Here is a 24,097-nt window from a genome sequence, read left to right as displayed (position 1 = left end):
TTTTGGTTGGGGAATGGGTTTGTCATTTCCTTAAAGCTTTACTATTAGATTGTTTTGGAGAAAAACTCAAACTAAGCATGTGGCAAAGTATATTCTTCAGCAAACGGATCCCAAGGAGTTGAATGAGTGTTCAAAAGGATTATTTGTATGTCTACTCTTCTGAGAGCTTTAAGGTACATATCAAACACATTGAAGACTCTGAGAAATCCTGTAATGAAGAAGTCTTTCAGACTTTGTCCAGTTCAGGATTCTCAAATGTTTTTGACTACTGAGCACTTCTATCCTTTATCATCTTTTAACATCCTACCAGACCTGTTATACTAACCCTTTCGGGGACATACCATGACATCCAGCTCAGATTTGGGTGGGTCATTGTTCATTGCAAAGGTTAGTCTAGTTTAAAGGGGGAAGATGTTGGAAAGGGGAATTTTATTCATCTATTTATTAGGGACGGGGTCTCGCTGTGGCACCCAGACTGGATTTCAGCGTTGTGATCAGAGCTTACTGCAACCTTGAGCAGAAGTGACGACCAGCCTCCTGAGTAGCTGGGACTACAGCCGTGAACCACCACACCCAGCCTATTTTTATATTTTTTGTAGAGATGGGGGTCTCACTGTGTTGCCCAGGCTGGTCTCACACTTCCTGGGCTCAAGCGATCCGCTTACTTCAGCCTCCCAAAGTGCTGGTTATTACATGTATGAGCCACTGTGCCCGGCTGAAAAGGAGAATTCTGAAGCCTGGCGCACCTGAAAAAGTTCGGGGATTGATTTGAGCAGATTCAAGTATAACTGGGTCTAAGCACTAAACCCTGACGTCAGAACATTGCTTCTTTCCTTCTCAGCCCTGTGTGCTTTCAGTAAATGCATCCTTCTTAGGGAAGCTGTTTCCACTGGGGGCAGAGTTGGTCATCAGCATCTCCAGGTTTTCATTTCACCTGCTTAGTAAGCTCAGAGGACGGAGAGAGAGTCCCTCAAATTTCCAGCCGAAGAAATTGATTCTGATTGGTCTGGCTCAGGGGCACTTGTTCATGGAGCTACTGACTGGCTGAAGAAAACATGGGACTAACTGGCCATGCCTGGTCACATGCCTAGCCCCTGAGCCACCGGGACCATGTGGACTCTCACTAACTTCTCAAAACCATTTTGTGATTCGAGACAGCGTGGATACTAGTAAGACAAAACCAGCAGTGGCTATGGCACCATTCTCAAGCCTGCAGGGCATGAATGTTTTGCTCAGTGATGCATCTGTGTATAGGTTGAGACAGGTGGGAGAGGAGATCGGGGACCAGGGGATGACAATTTCTGATTAATTGCTTTTATATTTTATATAAACCAAGCTCCTCTCGGTTTGATGGAACAATGTCTTGGATACAGGAGCACAGAGTTATTATACCTTTTAACACAGAAGCTCAGGAACCAGACTAAAAGCTACTCTGTGAGTGCATAAACAATGAATTATTTTACAATTAAAGTTCAAGGTTTGATGTTTAATAAGCTTTGGTCCATAGTCCCATATGGCTCAAACTCAGGATTAATGAAACGCCTCTCCCTGCACGTGACCAAGACAGCAGCTGAGCTCTGTTTAGAACTAGAGTGAGTTGAAAAGGAATAGTCAGCACCTAAAATGAACTCGGGGTGCAGGACTCTAAAAAGGATGAAGTGGTTTTAAAAAAAAAAGTTGGTGAAAGATACACGTTGGTTAACTTTCACACCTCTTCCTTCGGAGGGGGGGAGGTATTCTGGTGGCTGAGTCACATCTGACAGGTAAGGAATGAGAACACTGAATAGGACTAACAAGGGCCCTCTGGTTCTAAAGAACTTTCTAGAATGAGCTTTCTTACCATAAGCATGTCACAAAGGGGACACCAACCACGAGCAGGAGATGGATAAAAGGGCCAGAGCAGTGTGCAAAAATGACGTCACATACTTAAGGCTGGTGCTCTTCACAATCGAAAGAGTTCTAGGTCCTGCCCTTTGCTCAGAACGGCTGCTAGGAACACAACAGGACACAAGACCTGGACCACAGTGTACTCAGCATGCAGGACTTGAGAGCCCACGAAACATACAAGAGCCTCCTTGTTGCAGGACAAGCCCAGGGAGCCAGCGGTGTGCTGGCTGCTGAGCTATGGCGGGCCTGGAGGGAAGGTGGCAGGTGCCTGTATTCTCTCCGCAGGTAGAAGGTCCTTCTCGCTGCAGGAATTCAGAGCTGCCTCTTACCTTCCCATCCCAGATTACAAGCCTTGGAGCCTCTGCCTGCTGCTTTGGTGTATCCAACGGGACAGGACAAAGATGTCGAGGGGAAGGTAGGAAGGCAGGGTGCTGAAGAAAGAGGTGCACAGGCCACCCATGGGCTTCAGGTCATAGTGAAAGGCAGAAACTGGAAGTCTCGGCTATGTTCCCTGAGCTGAGAATGCCAGAGGGGTCAGGGTTTTTAGTTTTTCTCCATGTGGATGAGTTAAGGTGTGCTGCACTCCCTAGTGCCGGACATCATCTCATCTCAACACTAGCTTATCTCAGGTAAAGGACACGACATTCTTCACTGCAGGGAATGGCAGTAAAAACAGGTCACTTTGGGCACCCGCGATGCTACCGCTAGGGAAAACAATCACACACACGCAGCTGACAAAGAAGGGTCCGCGGCTTACTGTTTACAGAAGACCGTTTTAATACACACAGGCACATTTACATTATATATGCTACAGCTCAACAGAAGCACTTGTTTTTCATTCATGCACCGCCAGGTCAGCTGCCTGTTCACAACAGCACAGACAAGCGAAGTTTGGATTTTTATACCAGTGTTTAATACCAATGAGACACACGGAGCTTATAATAAACAGTAATCACAGGCAGACAGCGTAGAAAACAGGATTTTGTGTAGACAGAATACAGGGACAGCTGGTTACTGAAACAAACTCACAACGCTTGTCATGCCTTTTCGTTTCAGCTCTTGAAGCATTAAAGCCTCAGCGTTACTACGTCAGCCACAAGCAGCAACACTGGTCCCTGCCGGCTACGTTAACACTCTTTCTTCCTAGTTATTTATCCACCCAATCTGCAAAAGCTATGATGATAGAAAGTCTAGTTGCTTCTGGTTAAAAATTTCTATCAGAAAAAGCCTAACCACTACTTAATTAGATTAGCATAATTAATTTAGCAATGTTCCATGCTGCTTGATGTTCATTTCTGCCCTAGCAATGACCTCAGGCAAAACCAGTGCTGCCTTGGGGGTGGGTGAGCCATGCATAGGCAGAGAGCATTGTCTTCCCTGGAAAGAGGGTGGCCAAAGTGGCAGGGTGCAGCTGCCCCACTCATCCACTAGAGGTCGTCAAGAACACACGGGAGGTGCGCAGTCCCGAAGCAGCACAAGCGTGTTAGAACCAGCATGCTCCTGGACTTCAAAACCTGCTCAGACTTTTCAGATGCTCCATACAGGTAAGGGGGAGGGGGGAGGGGACGCCGTCAGAAGAAAAACATTCAGGAATACCAGACAAAAGGATATAACAGTCATCCTGTTTTTTAAAATTCTCATCCCTGAGCTTTGGCTGTTACGCTTCCAGATGAGATTATTATGTTCCACCTGGGAACAGGGGAGACATGTTTCTTTTAGTTCCAGTGATGGAATGCAAGCAACCAAAGGAGCTGACTTCAACAACCAGCCATAACCGTAGGATTTAGGAAAAGTTTTGAGTTTTGGAAAACTTTTTTGTTCTCATGTTTAAAATGCACAGTGGTAGGAGGTGCTTAAGACTCAGTTGTTCTGCACTGTCAGATACAGTGGTTTTTCTTTTCTAAGCTGAAACGCACTGCGTGTCTGTCGCCTGGCTGGGATTGGAGATTCATCTTACCCTCTGACACTGCCCTCTAATCAGTGCGGCCACGGCTCCCGAAAGCCCGGCTCGCTGGAAATAAAAGCTAGGGAGTGAGAGCGCAGAGATTGTATTGGGTTCCCATTATAAGTTGTACAGACGTGAAATGGCACTAAAGATTAACTGTCATCACGAGGGAGAACCTAATGGTCCCAGTGCCCTTTGGTGAGCATGAGAACAGAAACGTTTCCCAAAGCCTCTCCTTTGGGAGGATGCAAACAAGGTCACAGAAAGAGGAGGAAACCAGGTGACTAGGGGGATAAGGCCACAGCACATCAAGGCTTGAATCAAAGTACATGAACGATGGAAGCTGGTAAACATGCACGTGGCCCCTGTCACTCCGGGGGTTATCGCCTGGAGCAGAACCTGGCCACTTTCTTAGTCATGCTCTTTTCAACCCATCCCCCTCTTTGAAATGAAGTCAGGGCAGGTGCTTAACGTTGATAGTGTTTGGAGATACACAACATCGCATAGATAACAGTGGAAACTGTAGAGAGAAAGGAATCATACAAACAGAACAAAAAAAAAGCTGGCTTTTAATTCTTTAACAAAAATATGGCTGCTCTTAACATAGAGAGGCACTACTTCACAGCTCTGCCAGAAATGCTGGGCCTGTTAGCTCAGTGAGGAGAAAATGGTAAACGCCAAGTTCAAGTTTAGCTCTGGCTTTCTACTCATGCTCGGGTGCCCCAGCGTGACCTCCTTTCTGGATAAGTCTTCCCTAGCAGGCGGCCATCTCTGTTACTTCTGTCTGTTCCCACCTGCCGGGCTTCCCACGTGAGTGTCAGTCTGGTGTTCCCTGTTGCCAGCTTACTGCCACCCTAGAGAGGCCCATCCTCTCCCTGAGTAAGGGCAGGTTTAGGCGACGTTGAGTAGCCACATGGTTAGAACAATCCCCGCTAAGCTGGTTCACTTCTTGACTGTACCCAGTGGCATGTGTGCGTTGCCAAAAATAGTTCTTCTGCAAAGATCTGCGTAGCAGTACAATGGGGTCACATCATGTGCACATCTCACACAGGCGAATTAAATTTTGTGCTTGGCAGATCAATAAATAAAAATATTAAAAAAAAGAAAGAGTGACACATCAGTGATATTTTAAATAATGAGGCAATTCTACCTGCCATCCTTGCAGTCAGCACAAGCGGGGAGACATGATACCACTGGCCCTTTAGTCAGTCTCCATGAACTTACACCGCTCAGATGTGTGAGCATCCCACTGTATGAAGAGTAATGCTAGTCTACAAAGACATGTGCGATTTGCTCAGCATTTTGGTACATCTGGTATTAGCTAAAATGAGACCAGACATAATAATAATGAACAAGAATTCAAACAAAATAAAAACGATGACTTGTTTCATTACTGAAGGGTGACTCTACTGTACTAGGCTTCACTGAGAAAAGATACTTCCCATATGTTACAGGTAATTTAAGGGACTTTTCAAGGGTAAATTTTACTCTCTTCTGAATTCACTTCGAACTTAAGACTGCAACCCCTGTGTAAGATGCCACTTTGCTGAACTGCAAGGTAGACATGCTTTTGGTGTGACAATTTTTTTTTCAGATCCTTTCCAGATATAGGTCTCTGCTAATCCTCAAAAGACTATTAGTCCTCAAGGAATATGCTTACTGAGAGAAGGAGAATGGTGTGCTAATATTTAGCAACTGCCAGGCAAGGAGGGAAAAAAAAAATAAACTCTTGATTTGTAGCATCTGCCAATTTCCATGGTGTAAACTACTATTATCGCCAATTTCAAGATACCAACGTCACATCCCTGAAGAGAGAGTTGGGAAGTGATGTGCACAGTAGGCTCTTGCTAGCTGCTAGGATGCTGACTCCAGCACACCACTGGAAGGCCCTCCTAAATCTGTTTCTTTTAATCTGGTCCCATGCGTTTCTTCTTGATGGAATTCCTTATTCCTATCCAATTCGGCTTAGAGATTTTGACCTCTTTATGAAGTTTTCCAGGTCTGAAAAGTCTCACTGAGTCCTGTGTCCATTTGCCCACCTGTCACTGTGTAATTAGAGGAGTGGAAAAATAAATCTACGTCCAAATATTCCTTTTAAAATAAAAATAAAGGCTGTTTAGAATAACAATCGTAGCACTAAAAAAGCAGGGCATGGCTCATCTAGTGTGACCCTCCCATTTTATATAAATAAACTGAAGCAGGGAAAGTGGTTAAGTGGCTTGCTCAAGATCACACAGTTAGTGATGACACTAGGTCCCAGGAGCTCAGGCCCTGTAGAACATCACTGTGTCCTGATGCCGCCTTAGAAAGAGAATTCATTCACATTTTCTAAGTCATGAGGTGTAGAGTGGCAAGAACTACTATCGGCTCTTCTGACGTGGATAATCAGAAGTTCTTGGCCTGAGGTGCCAAGAAGTGTCCCAAGAAGGTGCCGAGGCTTTTATAGGTTGTTATTCTGGCCGTCCTCTTCTTGTGGGTCTTTGGTTTGTTCCAAGGCTAGATTTGCTGGCCTTTTATTAAAGTCCCTTTTTACTCTTAAAAAGAAAAAAAAAAGAGGGTTTTATTCTTTAAAAAGAAAAATAAAAGGTTTACATTTTTGAAATGATAACAGTAAGCTCAACAATTTATGAAAAAGTATGAACCAAGGAAATCTTAAAAACATCATTGATTTAAAGTTTAAATCCCAATTTAAACTTTGGCCCTCCCATAAAACTTGATGCTAGGCTGAATTTACCTATCAAAATTTTTTAAATACCTTAAAATATGAAGAATAAGGTTCTGAATTTTCCAATTTTTCTATAATGAATGGGCATCACTTTTGTCATTAGAAAAACAAATTTAATGTTAAAAATATATTGTCTCTGCAAGTAAAGCCTGGCCGAGAAACACTCCATCGTTTTCTGGGCTTCTCTGTTCTCCCAGGAATGACTTACTTTTCTCTGTTGAAAATTATGAACTCCTTCTGGACAGACTCAAGGTGCTCTTGAAGAAGACATGTCTTCCAGGTGTACAGTGAAAACAAACCAGAGGTATAGTTAGACGAATGAGGGTTCTCAAACAGCCGATGACCTATCCATGTGTTTGTTCTGTGAATAGCACAAATCTAAGAAATACCAAATTATCTTCAAAACGGATGCCATATGAAGAAAATTTGGGAAAGATGGCAGAGGAGACCAGGAATCTGTTTCCCTACTTAGACAACAATTGCACTGGAGGAATTTGTCTGCTGTAACTATTTCGGAACTTTGGAGTCTGTTGAAGGCTTGCAACTTTCAAGGGAAACCTTGGGTGGTAAAGTGCAGCTAATTAGGATCAATTTGAGCTCTCAGCACAGTAGCAGCTTCCCCCACCCTCCAGCCTCGGGGAGGGAGCTATGCACACGTGTGTTCCCAGAGCAGCTTGTGCACGTGTGAAATAGGAACCATGCCCTCCAAATAAGACAGGTCTCAATAAATTTAAAAGGACCAAAATCAGACCAGGTATTTTCTCTGATCACAAGGAAATGAAGGCAGTGCTCAGAGAAAACTTTATAGTCTTTAAACACCTACATTAAAAAAGAATAAATACCTCAACTCAACCTAACAATTTCCACCCAACTTTATACCCTGCTAGATGTTGATGAAGATTTTTGCATCTATATTCATCAAGGATATCTGTCTGGAATTACCATTTTTTGGTGATGTCTTTATCTGGCGTGGTATTAGGGTAATACTGACTTCATAGAATGAGTAAGGGGGAAAATAGCTGCGATTCATATATCTACTAAGGGTTTAATATCCAGAATATGTAAAAAAAAATCCTATAATTCAACAACAGAATTGACGAGGTGACATTTAAGATATGAAAGATGCGAGGAAGCCCCCCGTGTGAAGATCCAAGGGAAGAACATTCCAGGAAAGGGGAAGGGCAAAGGCAAAAGCCCCGGAGAGGAACAAAACACGCAGCGTTTGAGAGTCAGACCCTCGCAGGGCCCGTGTGGGGGGAGGGTTCTGACCGAGGGCGAGCGCGGGACAGTAGGGTAGGAAAGGCGGACAAGAACATGTGCAGCACGCTAGGCATGCTCAAAAGTTACTCACAAATTGTTCAGTTATGTCTAAAGCTTTAGAACACTTTTAATGAAGACTCTATCTAGGTCTTTACTCTATCTGGGGGCTCGTTAACACAGGGGGCTGCATCCAGCTTGAGCCCAGTTCTGTAGGGTCACGGGAGGGAGCACGTCTGAAGACGCAGCTGATTATGATACGAACAAGAATGAGTCATTGCAGAAAGATGCTTGAAGTGACAAACTATAAGCGGGTTGGGTTTGCCGCACAGCTAGGCAGTCCTCGAGGGCCCTAGCAAGCACTGAATGGTGAGAACCCGGCCAGAGACTAGTTTGTGTGATCAAACAGGATGGGGATGTGGGCTTTTGTTAATTGGCCATTAAAGGGTATAGCGGCCCCCGAGGGCTAGAGAAACTAAGAACATTGAGCACATTTATTTTGTTTGCAGCACTGTCTTCACCACAGACTATGAAATCTTTGAGAACAGGATGACACTGAGTGCAGAAATCATATCTCGTTCATTTCTAACTCCAGTGTTTAGCCTGGGACCTGGCAGATGACAGGCGCTACATAGAAGTAGCCTGGATAATGGCTGGAGGGCAGGAGGGAGAGGTGGGTGATGCGTGGATGGATGCACGGTGGGTGGGTAGGCGAATGGATAAATGAGCGGATGGGTGAATGCATGGTTGTGTGGACGGATGGATGACCATTGGAGGCAGAGTAAATGTTGATTACTTAACCATCATCATAATGCATAGAACCTCATGTGAGCATAAAATCCCACTGCATCTATGCAAACTTCTGTACTGAAATCCGAACTCTGACTCTGATAAGAGAATAATACACTTAGTTGTAAAAATTAATTTGATTCTGCCTGAAACCCAGCAATAGCGCTTGGCCTATAAGAATTCCCTTGTTCCTGTGAGTAGACACTTTCTACGTGGGCAAGCCTTGATATCACAAAATTCAGCTTGTGGCAAGGAACAGACACCACCTCTGGGGCTGGCTGCTCCCAGAGGCTTCTCAAAGCAAGAGCGGGACCCCAAACCACCAGTGTATACTTTGAAATTTGCCCCTTGACTATAATTTCATGGGTAGTCATCTGATCTAGACTTTGTCAACAACATTCACTTCTCCGGGAAATTTGTACATTTCGAATTGAGAGCTGGGAGAGGGCAATAACTGAGTCAAGTTAATGGCAGAGCTCTAGAGAGAAAGTCTAGAACTTTCTAGATTTTTCTAGAAACACCGCTGCTAGGGTCCCCAGAGCCGCCTTACTCTGCCCTTTCCAAAGCCTGAGTGTTCGGCTTCTCTTTGCATCCTGCAAAACGGCAGAAGCAGGGGGCTGAGATGCTCCCCTGCCAGAAGCCCTCTGATGAATTGCACCCGCGATGGGGCTGCCGTGACCCTGAGCCCGCTGGGGCCCTGCTCACCTGAGAGGAATCACACTTCCTCATCTCCTTCTCCTTCTTTGCCAGACGCTTCTTTTTCTTGTGAAGAGGTTTGGACTCCAAAATCATTTCTTCAAGTTCAAAGGTGGGATCACAGTTCAGCCTGCCTTTCTGTGAGGAAGATAGGTTGGTTCAGTCCTCAGGTTCCCCGTATCGTTCTAAAAACGCACCAGAACGATACGGAAAACGACACTTCGCCTTCACGAAGCCGTCCAAGAAGGAGCGGGGATTCCCATTGTAAGTTCTCTACCATTTACTAGTAGCCAGCATTGTTTTCCATATTCTTTAACTTTATATTTTGTCTACTTTTCCTAAACTTCCAGTTAGCCCTTAGGGAGTAAGAAAAGAAACCAAATTACAATTATTTTTGTGAAGTGCGAGCTTCTGGGTTAAAGTGAATGCTAACGGTCATGTAGATCAGGATCACCTGAGTCGCTCGCTCAGCCGCCCAGTTCTCCGAAGAGACTTCCCAAATCAGGGTTTCTTAACACAAGGCCCAAGAATCTGTCCTTTAATAAGCTCCCCGGACGATTCAGATTCACACTAATGTCAGAGAAGCACAATGTAGAGCTTCTCTTAAGCCAACATGGATGGCTAATTGCAGGGAGGAAGAAAGGAAGCAAGAGACGGGGGTGCCTAGAACTCCACTGTGTCACGCATCAACCATGGTACCAGCTGCCCCTACCGGACCCTGCAAAACAGACAGGTAAGGACTTGGCCCCACCTCGTGTTGCCCTATCAGGTGGAGATTTGCACCTCCAGAATTCCATCACATTGCTTTCTTCTCTCTCTCTCTTTCCACTTTGGCCCAACCCTCTCATTGGAGCATGCCCCACCCCCTGCTGTCTTCACATGAAGGATCACACTCCACATGCCTACAGCAAGCACCTCGCTTGGGCTTGAGAACAGAAAACTCTGAGTTGGTTCTACAGGGCCCTTTAGAAGCCCATTATTCTGCCCAATATCCCTACAACTGAACGTATAGTTCAGGTCCTGGGCAGAAAGAAGCTAGAGGCCTACCTTGGGCCACCTGGCCTAAGCGTCTGGACTGTGGCTTTCACCAGTGGTGTGCAGCAGGCCACAGATGCCCCGTGGTTGGGACCCATCCAGTGGGAATTATTTCTCTTTCACTACTAGTCCTTACAAATATAGATCCCTGAGATAGAACCAGCGAGGGCAGAGGGGTGAACGGTAAAAATAACTTCCTCACCCCAACCCCAACAGTGTTCAATCCTCTGACTCACAGGCCTCCATGGACATAAACCTCTACATCTTTGGAATCAGAGAAGACATTATTTTAATCCGTAGATTCATGGAAATGACTATGTGGGGGACTAGGGCTTCTTTCCAATAAAATTGTATCACAAGAAGTAGTCAGGAGCTAGAATTCCGGATGCAAATACACCTGTATTAGAATCCCAGCTTGACTGCTTGCTAGCTTTGTGGTCTTCAGTGCCCAACTTACCCTGGGTGTGCCTCAATTTCCTCATCTGTAAGACAGGAATTTGGGCTCTCTCACAGCACTGGTGTGATTACCCAATGAGACAACGTGTGGGTCTGGCACAAGGGGTAACGTGTACTGAATGCGAGTTATGACGGGTGTGTTAGGATTGACTCACATTAGGAATAAAACCTGGAATGAGCCTCTTCTGCAAAACCGAGTCCCAGTTTATATCACTCATATATGGGGAGTTCTGAATGTCAGACAACCGAGCAAATCGTTGGTCTGGATTAGGTTCGAGTAGCTGCCAATGGAATACAAACATCAAGATCATGAGAAAGGTCAAAACTTAGGATGACAAAAAAAAAAAAAATCATAAAAATGTCCTCTAAACGTTTTCAAGTATGGGACTGAAAGACACAAGGCAGTGCTCCCCCCTTCTTTAACCCCTTTAACAAATAATGTAAACAATGCATGATTAGAATGAACAGTAAGTAGAGTTTTGCAATGTGGTGGGTAAAAATAGCTTGTCCTACTGATTCAAACATATCTTCCATCCTTGACTCCCCTAGTTACAAACTATGAGTAAGTTTGTTCTCTAAACCTCAGTTTACCCATCTGTAAAAAAAAAAAAGGATAATAACCTTATTATATAAGGTTGAAACCAGGATTAAATAAGCCATTTATTTAAAGTGCCTAAAGAAAAGCCTGCTGGTGGCAAATATTAATACATTTTCACAAACGAAACTCATTTCCCACTAAAAATTTTAGCTGTTTTTACAACTAACGGAAATATATGAGGGGTGGCCCATGTTAAGGTATAACTAAGGTTATTGTTACAGTTCTGGGTTTTACTAATGGGGATAAAAGATTTTTCCCCTCTTAACCATGCCAGGGCCAACACCATATCCATCATGTGGATCAAACGGGAAATGTCAGTCCCACTGGAGCGTGTTCCTGGAGGTGACAACCATGGGACATCAGGGTGTAGTTTTGAGGTTAAGCGGGGCTGTCTTGGAATGAAGCAAAATTTGCTTATGGAAAATGACCTCCCTATTTGACATCTTTGACATTACTGATAACGATGTCCCTATTCCAAAACAGGGGACTTAACCCCAAAGACAAAAGACACAAATTTTAAACTCTTAGCCCCTAAAGTTCTTTTTCCTTTATCAACCACAACTGGTGCAATTTTCTCTGCCTCCTTCCCCAAAAAAGCCAAGCCTATCCACTTGGGGCTCCTCATTCTTTTTTTGTATAATCACTCGACATACACTATTTTTTTTTTTTTTTTTTTTTTTTTTTTTTTTTTTTGAGACAGAGTCTTGCTTTGTTGTCCAGGCTAGAGTGAGTGCCGTGGCGTCAGCCTAGCTCACAGCAACCTCAAACTCCTGGGCTCAAGCGATCCTTCTGCCTCAGCCTCCCGAGTAGCTGGGACTACAGGCATGCGCCACCATGCCCGGCTAATTTTTTTATATATATATCAGTTGGCCAATTAATTTCTTTCTATTTATAGTAGAGACGGGGTCTCGCTCTTGCTCAGGCTGGTTTTGAACTCCTGACCTTGAGCAATCCACCCGCCTCGGCCTCCCAGAGAGCTAGGATTACAGGCGTGAGCCACCGCGCCCGGCCTGACATACACTATTGATGTCCTCCTGTAATTGTTTTTAACCTTTTTTGGTGAACATAGGCACCTTGAAAATCTAATGAAAGCTATGGACCTCATTTCTTCAATGCTTACCACATTTCACCACCTATGAGGCTCTGTGTTACGTGCTGGCAATACCATCGCTCACAAGTCAGACATGGTCCCTACTCTCATGCAGCTTAGACGAGAATAATTAGTAACCCAAGCATCACACAAATGCTGTGTATAATTTTAAGCTGTGAAAATGCTATGAAGGAAAGAGGGTGTTACGTGAGCTAACAACAAGGCGAGGCTTCCCGAGAGGTGATGATATTTGAGCTAAGATCTAAAGCTGTGCTTCTCAAGCTCTGTAGAAGGGGCAGTTCCTTTTGCTTGGTTTTGTTTATTTGTTTTAACTTCCAATCCACTGAAACCAATATGCAGTGTCATTGTGCATGGCCAGCATGCAGCCCCTCACCATGTACAACTTGTGACTTGAGTTCAACATCACCCAAACAAGCTTATACCCTATTCAATGAGACCAGTCCATTGACCATGTGCTTAGATGCGACAGCAGTGTCAAATTACTACAAATGTTTCTAAATGCTGTTCTCTTTCTGTACTTGTAATGGATCTGCAGGAAACAATTCATAGACTAGAACAAGTCAGCGAATCATGCTGAACAGTACTGATCTCAAGGAGGAAGCTGGAGGAGCTAGGCGTGGAGGCAATACTCCAGGAAGAGGAACTAGCATGTACAAAGGTCCTGTGGTGAGAGGGAGACTGGTGTGTGTAGGAAAAGAAGGGGAAAAGAAGGAGAAGAAGAAAAAGAAGGCCAAAGAGGTTTATGTGTAGTCAAAAGAGGGACCAAAGTCCAAAATAAGGCTTGAGAGGTAGTTAGAACCTTTGTACCATACAAATTATTCTAATCTTTATTCTAAGAACAATGGGAAGGCACTGAACTGCCCTTTGAACAGATCACTATGGGGCAGAGTGGGAAACAGAATTGAGTGGTAAAAGTGTATGGAATAAACCAGTTATAAGGCCAAACAGATGGCAGTTGAGTTGGGGAGACAGTAGTGAAGATGGAGAGAAGTGAAAGATTTAGAGGATATTTAAAATGTAAAATTCCAGAACTTGGTGATGGATTGGATATGGAGATGCTAAATGAGTCCTGGCTTCTGGGTTGCAGAAATGGATGGATGGAGGAGGCAGTCACTAAAAGAGGGAATGTCAGAAGAAATTCAGGAAATATAGAAAGATTAAGAATTCTACTTTGGACACATTGAGTTTTAGATGGCTTTGAGATATCTAAGGGGACTTGTGAGTTGATTTAATGAAGCCATGCATTTGAAAGTGATTACCTGCAAAAAGCACTGTAGCAATGTATACCATCATGGCTGCCCCCAATACTGTACACTAATTTCTAACTGTAAACCAGACAGCATGCTTCCTCTTATCACTTCCTTTTGACATGCAGTCTTCTTACCTTTTTAAGAAATGACACCATTTCCTGTGACCAGGCAGAAGGGTAAGTCACAATAGCCGTCTCGAACATGTGTACGATTTCCTTGCTGGAAGTACTGGAGCGAATATGATATGGTCTCTTAAGGGAGAGAAGGAGAAGTAAGGGTCTTCATTTTTATAGGGCAAAAGAAAAGAAAATTTGTTTTGCAAATGTTTCTAGGTGAAACTTTTAACCAATAACATATCAATATCAATTTCTAACGCCATCCAGCTGATTGTTGTGTTGCCATACGTGGGTGGTCCTGTATTGCCAGACCTCCTGCTTCTTAAAAAAGAGATGCCAGAAACCTATCGTTTCTTGTAAAAGATCATAATTTTTTAAAAGTTGGTGATTCCACTGAGCCGATCAAAACATTTCAGTGGGCTGAATCGGCCTCTGAGATGCTGATATGAAACTGTTTTATAAGGCACCTTGTAATAAGTATTTGCATAAAATACTGGACAAGAGTTTAATAAATGGAAGTTTACACATCATTATGTAAGGGCTGATTATAAAGAAATCAAAGGTTTTACTAGTTTTTCTCTTTTTCACTAGTTTGCAACACAATGAGGAAGTTCAAGACAGAAAGCTGCTCAGAAAATATCACCCTGGGCCTCAAATGTGAGGAAACTCCTGTTTCCATGTGTGGAGAATTTTATGATGAAGCAAAAGCTTTTTTTCAAAAGCAAAATTTCTGGAAGAACCAGACAGATTCTTCTACAGTTTTAACTGGGGGTGGCTGGGGAGGGAACAAAATTGAACAAAGAGAACTGCAGATTTGTTGTAGTTTTCACAGCTTTCCACTAGAGGGCAGCCTTTATTGATCTTAATTTATTTTGTAGGGGACTTAACCAACACTGGGATTTCACGTCTTTTATGTGAACTATACCTCAGTGTGATGATATTTAGAGATGAAGTCTTTGGGAGGCAATTTGGATTAGATCAGAACATGAGGGTGGGGCTCTCATGATGGAATTAGTGGCCTCCCAAGAAGAAGAGAGAGAGAGAGAGACGTCCCTCTCTCCATCACATGAGGACATGGTGAGAAGGAAGCCTCTTGCAAGCCAGGAAGAGAGCTGTCACCAGAATCCAACCATGAGTCTGCAGTTCAGGCGACCCCATCCATGGTATTTTGTTGAGGCAGCTCTAGCTGATTAAGATTTTGGTACTGAGAAGTAGGGTGCTGCTGTAACAAACACCTAAAAATGTGGAGGCAACTTTGGAACTGGTTATTTGGTGGAGGCTGGAAGAGGTTTGAGGTACATGCTAGAAACACAGATACCCAACGTGATTCTGCTGGTGAAGTTTCAGACAGAAATGAGGCACATGTTATTGGAGCTTGGAGGAGAGGCAATACTTGTTACAAAGTGGCAAAGAACTTGTCTGAACTGTGTTCTAGTGTTTTGTGGAAGGCAGAACTTGTGGGTGATGAAATTAGACATTTAGCTGCGGAGATTTCTAAGCAAAACACTGAAGGAGTGGCTTGTTCCTCCTGCCCGCTTATAGTAAAATATGAAAGGAGAGAGATGAACTGAAGAAGAAACTGTTAGGCAAAAAGGATCTAGAAATTGAAGATTTCCATCCATAGTGCAAAAAATGAGAAAGCTTGTTCTGAAGAGGAACTTTAGGGTGTAGTTCATCAACAACTAATTGATAAAGAGCTCCCGGGTGTGACTCATGAACTTAATCAGCCATTTCAACAGAAGCCAGAAATAAAGATGGGAGACGGCAGCAGAGGTACTGCCAGTTTGAATTAAAGAAGACAGAGAAGGCGAGATGGAAAGAAGAAAGGCTGTCAGACCTCTCGGGTGTTACAGACAGGACCACGATGTTACTCAACCTTCACCAGAAAGGAAGAAGGGTCCTGAGGGTGATTCAGATCATCAGGGCTGCCACGCCCATCGCAGGTCCAGAGCCCACTGGCCTGGGGGACAAGGCTGCCTCCACCTCAGTTCCAAAGGGCACAACCACCACCCAACAGGGCTGTGTGGACAGAGCCCTGGCAGAGAGCCATGTGGGCAGGGTCCCTGTGCTGCGGAGAGCCATTAAGTGAGTCCCCTCCCCCCACCCCAGCCATGGGAATGATGCTGCCACACCCACGTAGACCTGGAGAGCAGACCAGTGAAACAAATAGTATTTCTATGTTTTGGACTTAATTTGGGACCCGATACCCGTTCTCCCTTTCAGAATGGGATTGCCTTTCCTCTGCCTATGCCACCGTTGCATTTTGGAAGTTTGCTGGTTTTACAGGTTCACAGCTGGAGAGAAAGTTTGCCTCAGGATGAATCATACCTCCAGTCTCACCCGTACCCAGTGCAGATGATGTTGAGATGGGACTGTGGACCTTAGACTCTAGATGCTAGAATAAGTTAAGCTTATTAACTTATCTGGGGCTGTTGGAATAAAATGAACGCATGTTGCATGTGAGAAGGACATGAATTTGAAGTGGGGGGCAAAGGCGGAATGTTAGAGACTGAATGTGTCTCATCCAAAATTCGTATGTTGAAGCCTTAGCCCTCAATGTGATGGTATTTAGAGTTGGAACCTTTGCCAGGTAATTAGGGTACGAGTAGGTTATGGGGGTAGATCCCTCGTGACGGGATTAGTAGTAGTCTTATAAAAAGAGGAAAATATTCTCTCTCTTTCTCTTTCTCTCCCTCTCTGCCCTGTACAAACACACCAAAAAAGCCACTGACTGCAAACCAGGAAGAGAGCCCTCACCAGAACCCCACCATTCTGGCACCCTGATCTTGGACTTCCAGCCTCCAAAATTGTGAGAAAATAAATGTCTCTTGCTTGAGCCACCCAGCCTGTAGTATCCTGTTATGGTAGACAGCTGACTGAGACACAACCTTATGGGCACATTTACATTATGCAACAGCTTGCCAAAAAATGCATAAAATATGTTTCAGCATATTTGGTCTTTTAAATCTCTTTTTTCTAGAAAAGAGCTTCTTAATTTAAGAACTGTTTCCCTTAAAAGGAAACTGCTCTAATTTGCCACCGAACCCAGAACCCAAAAGCCAAAGGATCAATAGAAATCCAACAAGACAGGACATGAATTATGTTGGATTCATAATTTACACTTTCCTTGGTGAGGTGCATCTGATGTAGAGTCCTATACTGTGACCTCAAAATGACTTTAAAAAAAAAACAAAAACAAGCACATATATTTACATAAGCTATTTAGTGAGGTGTATTGATTTTCTCCTCCTTGGAAATTTATAGTATCCGTATTATTCACTTAATTTTATCTGTGTAATTTAATATTAACTGATGCGGTTGGTCCCATATGTAGGATGGCAGCGAGTTAATCTGTGCGGAAATCTCAAGGGGTGTTATCGGTGTCACGTGGCATACCTGTTTTCAGCTTTCAAATAAACTGGTTGGTTCTTAGCAAACCACACATACATTCTTTCAGTCTAAAATAGAACCTGCTGGAAGAATAACCAAAGAGAAAATGCGACTCTGCTGTACCCGGCCTCTCAACAGCTCATACGCTGTCACTCCCAGGGACCACCAGTCCACGGCAAAGGAATAGCCCGCTTCTTTTCTGGAGTTGAACATCTCAGGTGCTGAAAACCACAGAAGAGGTAGGCCAGTGTTATTACCTGAGACATGAACAAATTTATTTGTCCAACATGTTCCTTTAGAGAATTACCAGGATAAAGGGTATAAACACTTTTACGGATGTTTGTCATCCATGACTAGCCGGCTCACAGCAGGCAAGAATTTCTAATTTTCTAATATCTCTCGGTAGCCTCATTCATCAACCAATACACACAGGCACGCACAAGCCTTCATGGGTAACCTCTTCTCCTATTTAGACCACGTACCTGTTAAAATCAGGCCCTACCAGACCTCCAATAGGCAGCTGACCCTGAATTCAAGAAGGCTGAGAAGAGGTTATTTGTCTTGCTTTGGAAGGTTTGCACTAAAGGATCTAAATTTGTATTCCAGTTGCAAACAACGCTCAGAATTTGGCGCAACGTACACTGGATATACGCTCCGTCTTGGAGTCACCTGGAGGCAACAAGGGCAACCTTGGGGGGGAGGGAGGGAGAAAAGAGGGAGTGGCCACACTGGCAAATATAAGGCTTTACAATCCTGTGGGTCATTTGTACTTTGTGACCATAGTTCTTCCAACTGATTCCAAGGGAGGGCAGAGCTACACTCAATTTTGCCCCCAGAGACGCCCCCCAAGTTACGTATTCTAAGCGCTTTGACATACCACGAACCTTTCTCATACCCTTCCAAGAATATATCTAACTCCTGAGGGGTGGAATAGGGAGAGGATGAAGCACAAAGCAAGGGTAGGTGTCTTGTCTGCTTTCTCGCCACTACGTCCTAGTGGCTAGGACAGAGCCCAGCACTCAGAGTCACTGGACAGAGATTTGTTGAATGAATGAACAAACAAATCAATTACTCAACCAATAGGTGCGGCCATTAGCTCTGCAGCTGTGCTGTCTGAGTTCAAATTCTACCTTCACCACTTACTGTGACCTCGAGCAAGTTAGCTGGCAGAGCCTGAGAATCAGGGCAAAAGCAGGATACTAAGAAGGCGATCTTTATAGGGTTCAAAAATAAATGAGATAATCCTGTCGAAATGTCAGCACAGTGCCTGGCTCTTAGAAAGTGCTCGAAAGCATCAGGCACTCCTCCAGAGAGGCAAACATTCATAATACTGGGGGAACTGACCTAGTTAGTCTAAGGGTACACAGGGCTGATGCCAAGTCTCCTGTAGTAAGGTGCTGGCCCTGGGCAAAGAAACGGGAATGACATGGAACCTGCACACACAGGCTGGCCCTGCCCTGTGCACTCACGTTCTTTCTAAGTGAAACCCTGCGTACAACATCCAATTAGTGAGGCAGAGTCCTGACATCCTAATGCCCAGGACTGACTCTGACCCTAAGAGCGCGAGGTAGCAGGACTAAGTAGGCCTCATTCCCAAGTGCATTCCCCTTTCATGCGTCACTGCATCCTATCTGCTATCACAGCTCCCAGTGCAATCTGAGAACTAATGGCCTTGACCCCACGCTACTCCAACAGACTGGATGGAACGGACTAGATTTCTGCTTCTCCTTCCCAGTATCTCACAGCAAGACATCTCAGATAGTCCCCTCACCCCCACCCCAGGTGACAGGTGACAAACAGCTGACATCGCTCTTGGAGAAGCTGCAGAGAACTTTGAGGGACAACTGGACCTATTGTGCCAAGAAAATGCCTAACAGAATAAACATGACTCTATAAAAGTTGTATATTCTGTCATATTGTACTATATTTTATTTTATTATATTTTTATAGAAGAGAAAGCAGACTAGTACCCACAATACCTCTTGGAAAGATTACTTTCCAAAAATCAAAGGCAAGGGCAGCTTCTGGGCATAGAGATTCCTACAACAATCAGATAGACACTCATTTTGGAATAAGACAAGAAACATTTCCAACATGTTGGGCTAACTAAATTGACTTAGAACCATTTAAAAACCATAAGTAAAAATATTTACATATATATTTTTAAATGTCTCTCTGCATCTTTATTTTAAGGAGAAGCTTGATTTCTGAAGACAGAGTGTGGCTTAAATCTAGGCTTTTCAATTATTAGCCGTGTGATGCTGGGCAAGTTATTCAGCTCCTGATTTTCCTCATTGTAAAATGGTGATAAGTACAGTCTGCCTCATGGGGCTGTTGAGAAAAATAAATGAGTAAATAAATGTAAAACACTTAACACATTGTCTGGGCCACCAAAAGATTTCAATAAATATTAGTTATTTTTAATTATAAGGGTGAATGAAGTAGGAGGTGCACAGAATTGTGCCTAGATTCTGATTTCCTAGTTCTATCTTGTTAAAAGACTAGAAATGCCAACTTCACAAAAATTACATCATACAGATATTGTACTTAAAATCACTGGGGAGAGGAAAGAAAGGTGGCCTCCTTGTGTTTCTTTTCACCATGGAAACCAGCCCTAGGAACCCAGATGCACATTTTCTGATTTGGCTCCAAGAAAATAGCCCTTAATATGGAAACCCAGGAAACCTGGGGAATAAACTCATCAGAGCAGCAGGGCTTGAATACTCCTTTTTATCATTTGAGTACCATGGATTTTAGGTAGAAAATAGGCTGAATTATATGTGTCCATTATTTTGGAAGTGACAAAAGAGATTTATTCCTCCCACTGGTAATTGGAAGCCATGAAATTTGCAGTTGTTCAAATATCATATAAAATCAGGTTCATTTTTTTCCCCATAGATGATTTCTTTCTGTTGGAAAGTGAGGTGGCTCTGCAGGTAGGGTTTTTTTTTCCCTTTCTCTCTCTCGAGTTCCATGGGGGAAGAGAATGAAATATTAAAAGAAAGCGACATTGCTCTCACCCTTTCCAAGTTCAAATGTTTTGCCTATGAATTACTCTGACCACATCTAGCTGATATAATTCATTGCACCCCTGACTTAATCCCGCCAGTTTCAACAGCGACATTAGCTGCTTTAAGCACCTTAACTAATTAGGGGAGAAGAAGCCTGAGTAGTTTTCAGTCTTCTATCATCTCCCAGCAACCTTGGGGTGTCGAACCTCCTGTTTTTGTGGATAGGGGCCTTCCCTAATGATAGTACAGTCTGTTGCCTAATATATTTTAATCCTGTTTGCTTATTACAACATTTCCTTTAGATACTTTAAAATTCGGTCTCGTGCATTTTAAAACTACTCTCGTATCTGATTCGAAACGCCTCCACCCGTCCCCTTGGCGTGCAGATGGAGGACTGATCTGGCTCTCACACACTTCCTTCTGCATTTTCCTGGAAAGTACTACTGCTTTTAGGGCGTGAAAGGAGGGCAGTGGAGGCAGAGGGATCCTAACACACGTGCTACCTCTGCTGCAGGTTGATCTCTCTTTCGGTGCTTCTAACAGCTGGTACACACAGCTCACGGTCTGCGGGAGAAGTTGTCAATCCTAGCTGCATGGCAGAATTACCTGAAGAACTTTTAAACCACCCTATGCCTGGGATCCACCCTCTGAGATTCTGCTATCCTTGTGCTCTATTGGGGCTGGGCGTCTCCAGGTCACGGTGGAAACCATGACGACAGGAGCCCCCCTCCCTTCCCGGCTACATCCCTGGGCACTGCAGGGGCCCCTGTGGAGCTGGACCACATCCTTTGGCTGTTCCACCCCCACACTCCCCAAACACACTCACTGCCATCCCTCTGTCGCCTGCCGCTGTGATCCCGGGAAGATTAGCTCCCAAATTTAGCAACCTCCCATGGCTAACCGGACTGCGTTAGCTCTAGCACCAGTTAGCAAGTCCGGTGACTAAAGGACATCTATCCAAGAACAAAACGCCATGCACTCTCCTCACACCCCAAGGATTTGCAGATAATGCTCCTGAGATCCGACTCACCTGCCTTAGGAACCACAGGGGGAAGGGAAGAAGGATTCCCTCTTCCTGAAAGCTGCACACCGCTTAGGGCAACAGCTCTCCGTTTATATGTCTGGGCGTGACCAGAAAGTAGAACTAGTTATGCCAAACCAGTGTCGATACAGAGACGGAGTCTCCCAATGACTGAACTTCGAATTTGTAGTTGATTTGTTACCACAGTTAAATGAGACCAACTGACAGTTCCGCATCTAAACTTCCCCTGTTAGTAACTCCTTGGTAAATTCTGAATCATCAGGGCAAAAATCAGCTCCTCATCTCACTATAAGCAAGATTAGGCAAAGTCATTTAACCTTTCTCAGGCAGAATGTCCTCGTCTTTCAAAAGAAGAACTCATGGGATTGTTGTGGCCCTAAAGCTAAAACTAAAACTATAGCCAGGAAGGCATTTTGTGAACTTTACAGCCCTATGCATATAATGTGGTATTATGTAAGTAATGGTCAAAATCATGCTTTTGTCACTTAGCAGCATCCTCTTTATTACTGTTTCTTCTTTATTTCGTTCATTTTTTTTTTAATCTGCTCTCGTTAGAATGTAAGCCCCTGAGCTGGAGACTTTGTCTGTGTTATTCACTACTGGGTCACCAGAGTCTAAAACAGTGCCAGACATACAGAGACAGTAGATAGATAGTTATTGAATTAATTAGTATTCTTTTTTTTGCTGTTGTTAGGAAGTGAGTAGAAACTGTCTTAATTACCTCATGAACTAATGTTTTCAAAATGTGACCAATGGCCCTCTGCAATCAAGATCATCTTAGCTTCTTGCTAAGTGCAGAATCCTGAGAACCAGGAAATCAGAAGCTCCCCAAGTAAGGTCAGAAAGGAAATCGTCGGCCCTAGCTTCAAGTCCCTACAGATGACTCAACCTATTGTAAATGGTGTTTACAGAAAAGAAAAGCAAACGCTCTGCTCTGAGTAACTGCAGCCACTCATGCGGAGCCCGTACCCATGTAAGGCTTGGTGCCAGCCACGGTGGTGATCCGCGTCTCCCTGGGCAGCAGCGCAGCGATGTTGAAGTCTGTGAGGTGCACGTGCCCTGGGGAGAGAGAAGGACCACAGAGAGCATGACGTCCCCATGCAACCCAGCAGCACAGCCACGCTTCCAATCGAAAGCACCGGAAGATTCATATGTTAATGCCTGTGTGCTAGTTGCAATTGGGTATAGGCGATAAAAACCAGCAGCAGAACATGAGATGCAACAATGAATCTCTGATTGTCAACTTGTAATTGAACCTCAGAAAGTGTGAACCTTAGTGATTAAGAGTTTATGGTCTGATAATTTTATTTAAGCAGTTTTTGTCTACTGGCAACATTTTAATTTGGTTTAGCCTGCAGGTATCGTGAGAGAGACAGCCAAGACATATTCAAAGCACCAAATTTCCAAGCATTTCTTATGGGATTTTTTTGAAGAGGCAAACATGATTACTATGAACCTGGCATGAGTGTGGATACAAGTATTAATTTTGTTGCCAAGAAAGAGTCCTTTTTATCCTCATTTTTCTGAAATACCATTAATTTTTTTTTTGTCTGAGAGTTCAGATTGGCCCCACTGACCCCCCCCAAAAAAATAACTGGTAAAGGGTTTCTAATAATATAAAGCACTAGAGTGAGAGCCAGGAGGCCTGGGTTCTGCCCTGAACTCTGCCCTAACACACAGTAGACTACACCCCCTTCCAAGGTAGATCTAAATGATCCTTTATAAAAAAAAAGGGTGGGAGGCTGGGCTCGGTGGCTCACGCCTATGATCCTAGCACTCTGGGAGGCCGAGGCAGGCGGATCGCTCGAGGTCAGGAGTTCAAAACCAGCCTGAGCAAGAGCAAGACCCTGTCTCTACTAAAAATAGAAAGAAATTAATTGGTCAACTAAAAAAATATATATATAGGAAAAATTAGCTGGGGATGGTGGTGTATGCCTGTAGTCCCAGCTACTCAGGAGGCTGAGGCAGGAGGATTGCTTGAGCCCAGGAGTTTGAGGTTGCTGTGAGCTAGGCTGACGCCACGGCACTCTAGCCTGGGCAACAGAGTGAGACTCTGACTCAAAAAAAAAAAAGGAGTGGGGGGACTAAAATAATCCCTAGGGTCTCTCTCAGCTCTGACACTCATGGCCACACAGTGCGGGTCTAACTCCAGTGTCTGGTAGGGAAGACATTCTAGGAAGTGCTCTAGGGTCCTTGGATTTTCAGCTAGAAGGAAGGAAAGGGCAGTGCCAGCGGCTCAAGCAGATGAGCCTCTCGCATTAGCTACTGGCGTGACAGTCGTCTGCCTTCAAAGGATCTTGAAGTGTTGGCATTTCCATTTGCTGGCACCTGTGGTTTCGATGCGGTAGGGCTGTGACTGGAGGGCATGCCATCTGATTCTTCTGCAGCTGTAGTCTACACTCTTCCAACCAAACTTCACGGCCCGCTCCCAGGGAGCACCCAGCCTGCCGCTGAAGATGGATCTCACCCTCGTCACCACCAGGATTTTATTTTGTGCAGAAAGTGTTTTGTTTTTGCTTATGTGATGATATTTTAACAAAGTAAAATAGCACTCATCTAGTTAAAAGTGAAGGTATTCTTGCCTGAATGGCCCAATAGATGGTTTCAAAACTTACCCTATCATAGTATAGGCTGTCTCCGTGTTCTCTTTCTTTCTTTCTCTCTGTGGGTCATGCTCAAAGCATTGGACTAGGTTTCATACCCAAGGTTTAATACAAACAAAGTGAGCCTGGGTTCTTTCTCTCCGTGGGTCAAGCATTGGACTAGGTTTCATACCCAAGGTTTAATAC

At 44.1% G+C, this 24,097-nt stretch overlaps 1 protein-coding gene across 2 annotated transcripts in view; it reads right to left on the bottom strand.

The window, feature by feature from the left end:
* Positions 1 to 2,606: 2,606 nt before the first annotated feature.
* Positions 2,607 to 24,097, bottom strand: part of STK32A (serine/threonine kinase 32A) — a 91,407-nt gene continuing 69,916 nt past the window's right edge. Inside the window, exons 7-14 of one of the 2 annotated variants that reach the window (XM_075996190.1) lie at positions 22,278 to 22,367; positions 17,379 to 17,476; positions 13,884 to 14,000; positions 10,946 to 11,071; positions 9,309 to 9,437; positions 6,766 to 6,830; positions 6,293 to 6,366; positions 2,607 to 5,877 (exon numbers count right to left, since the gene is read on the bottom strand). In XM_075996190.1, coding sequence (XP_075852305.1) covers positions 5,816 to 5,877; positions 6,293 to 6,366; positions 6,766 to 6,830; positions 9,309 to 9,437; positions 10,946 to 11,071; positions 13,884 to 14,000; positions 17,379 to 17,476; positions 22,278 to 22,367 — 761 coding nt within the window. In that variant the 3' untranslated portion in view covers positions 2,607 to 5,815. Of the gene's footprint in view, positions 6,367 to 6,765; positions 6,831 to 9,308; positions 9,438 to 10,945; positions 11,072 to 13,883; positions 14,001 to 17,378; positions 17,477 to 22,277; positions 22,368 to 24,097 lie in introns of both variants that reach the window. The other variant, XM_012774180.2, reaches the window with a different exon arrangement.

Source organism: Microcebus murinus, chromosome 21 (genome assembly GCF_040939455.1).
Source record: "Microcebus murinus isolate Inina chromosome 21, M.murinus_Inina_mat1.0, whole genome shotgun sequence".
In the NCBI taxonomy this organism is placed as follows: Eukaryota; Metazoa; Chordata; class Mammalia; order Primates; family Cheirogaleidae; genus Microcebus; species Microcebus murinus.
Note: the sequence above shows the minus strand (reverse complement) of the source record. Positions and strands in the feature narration are given on the sequence as shown.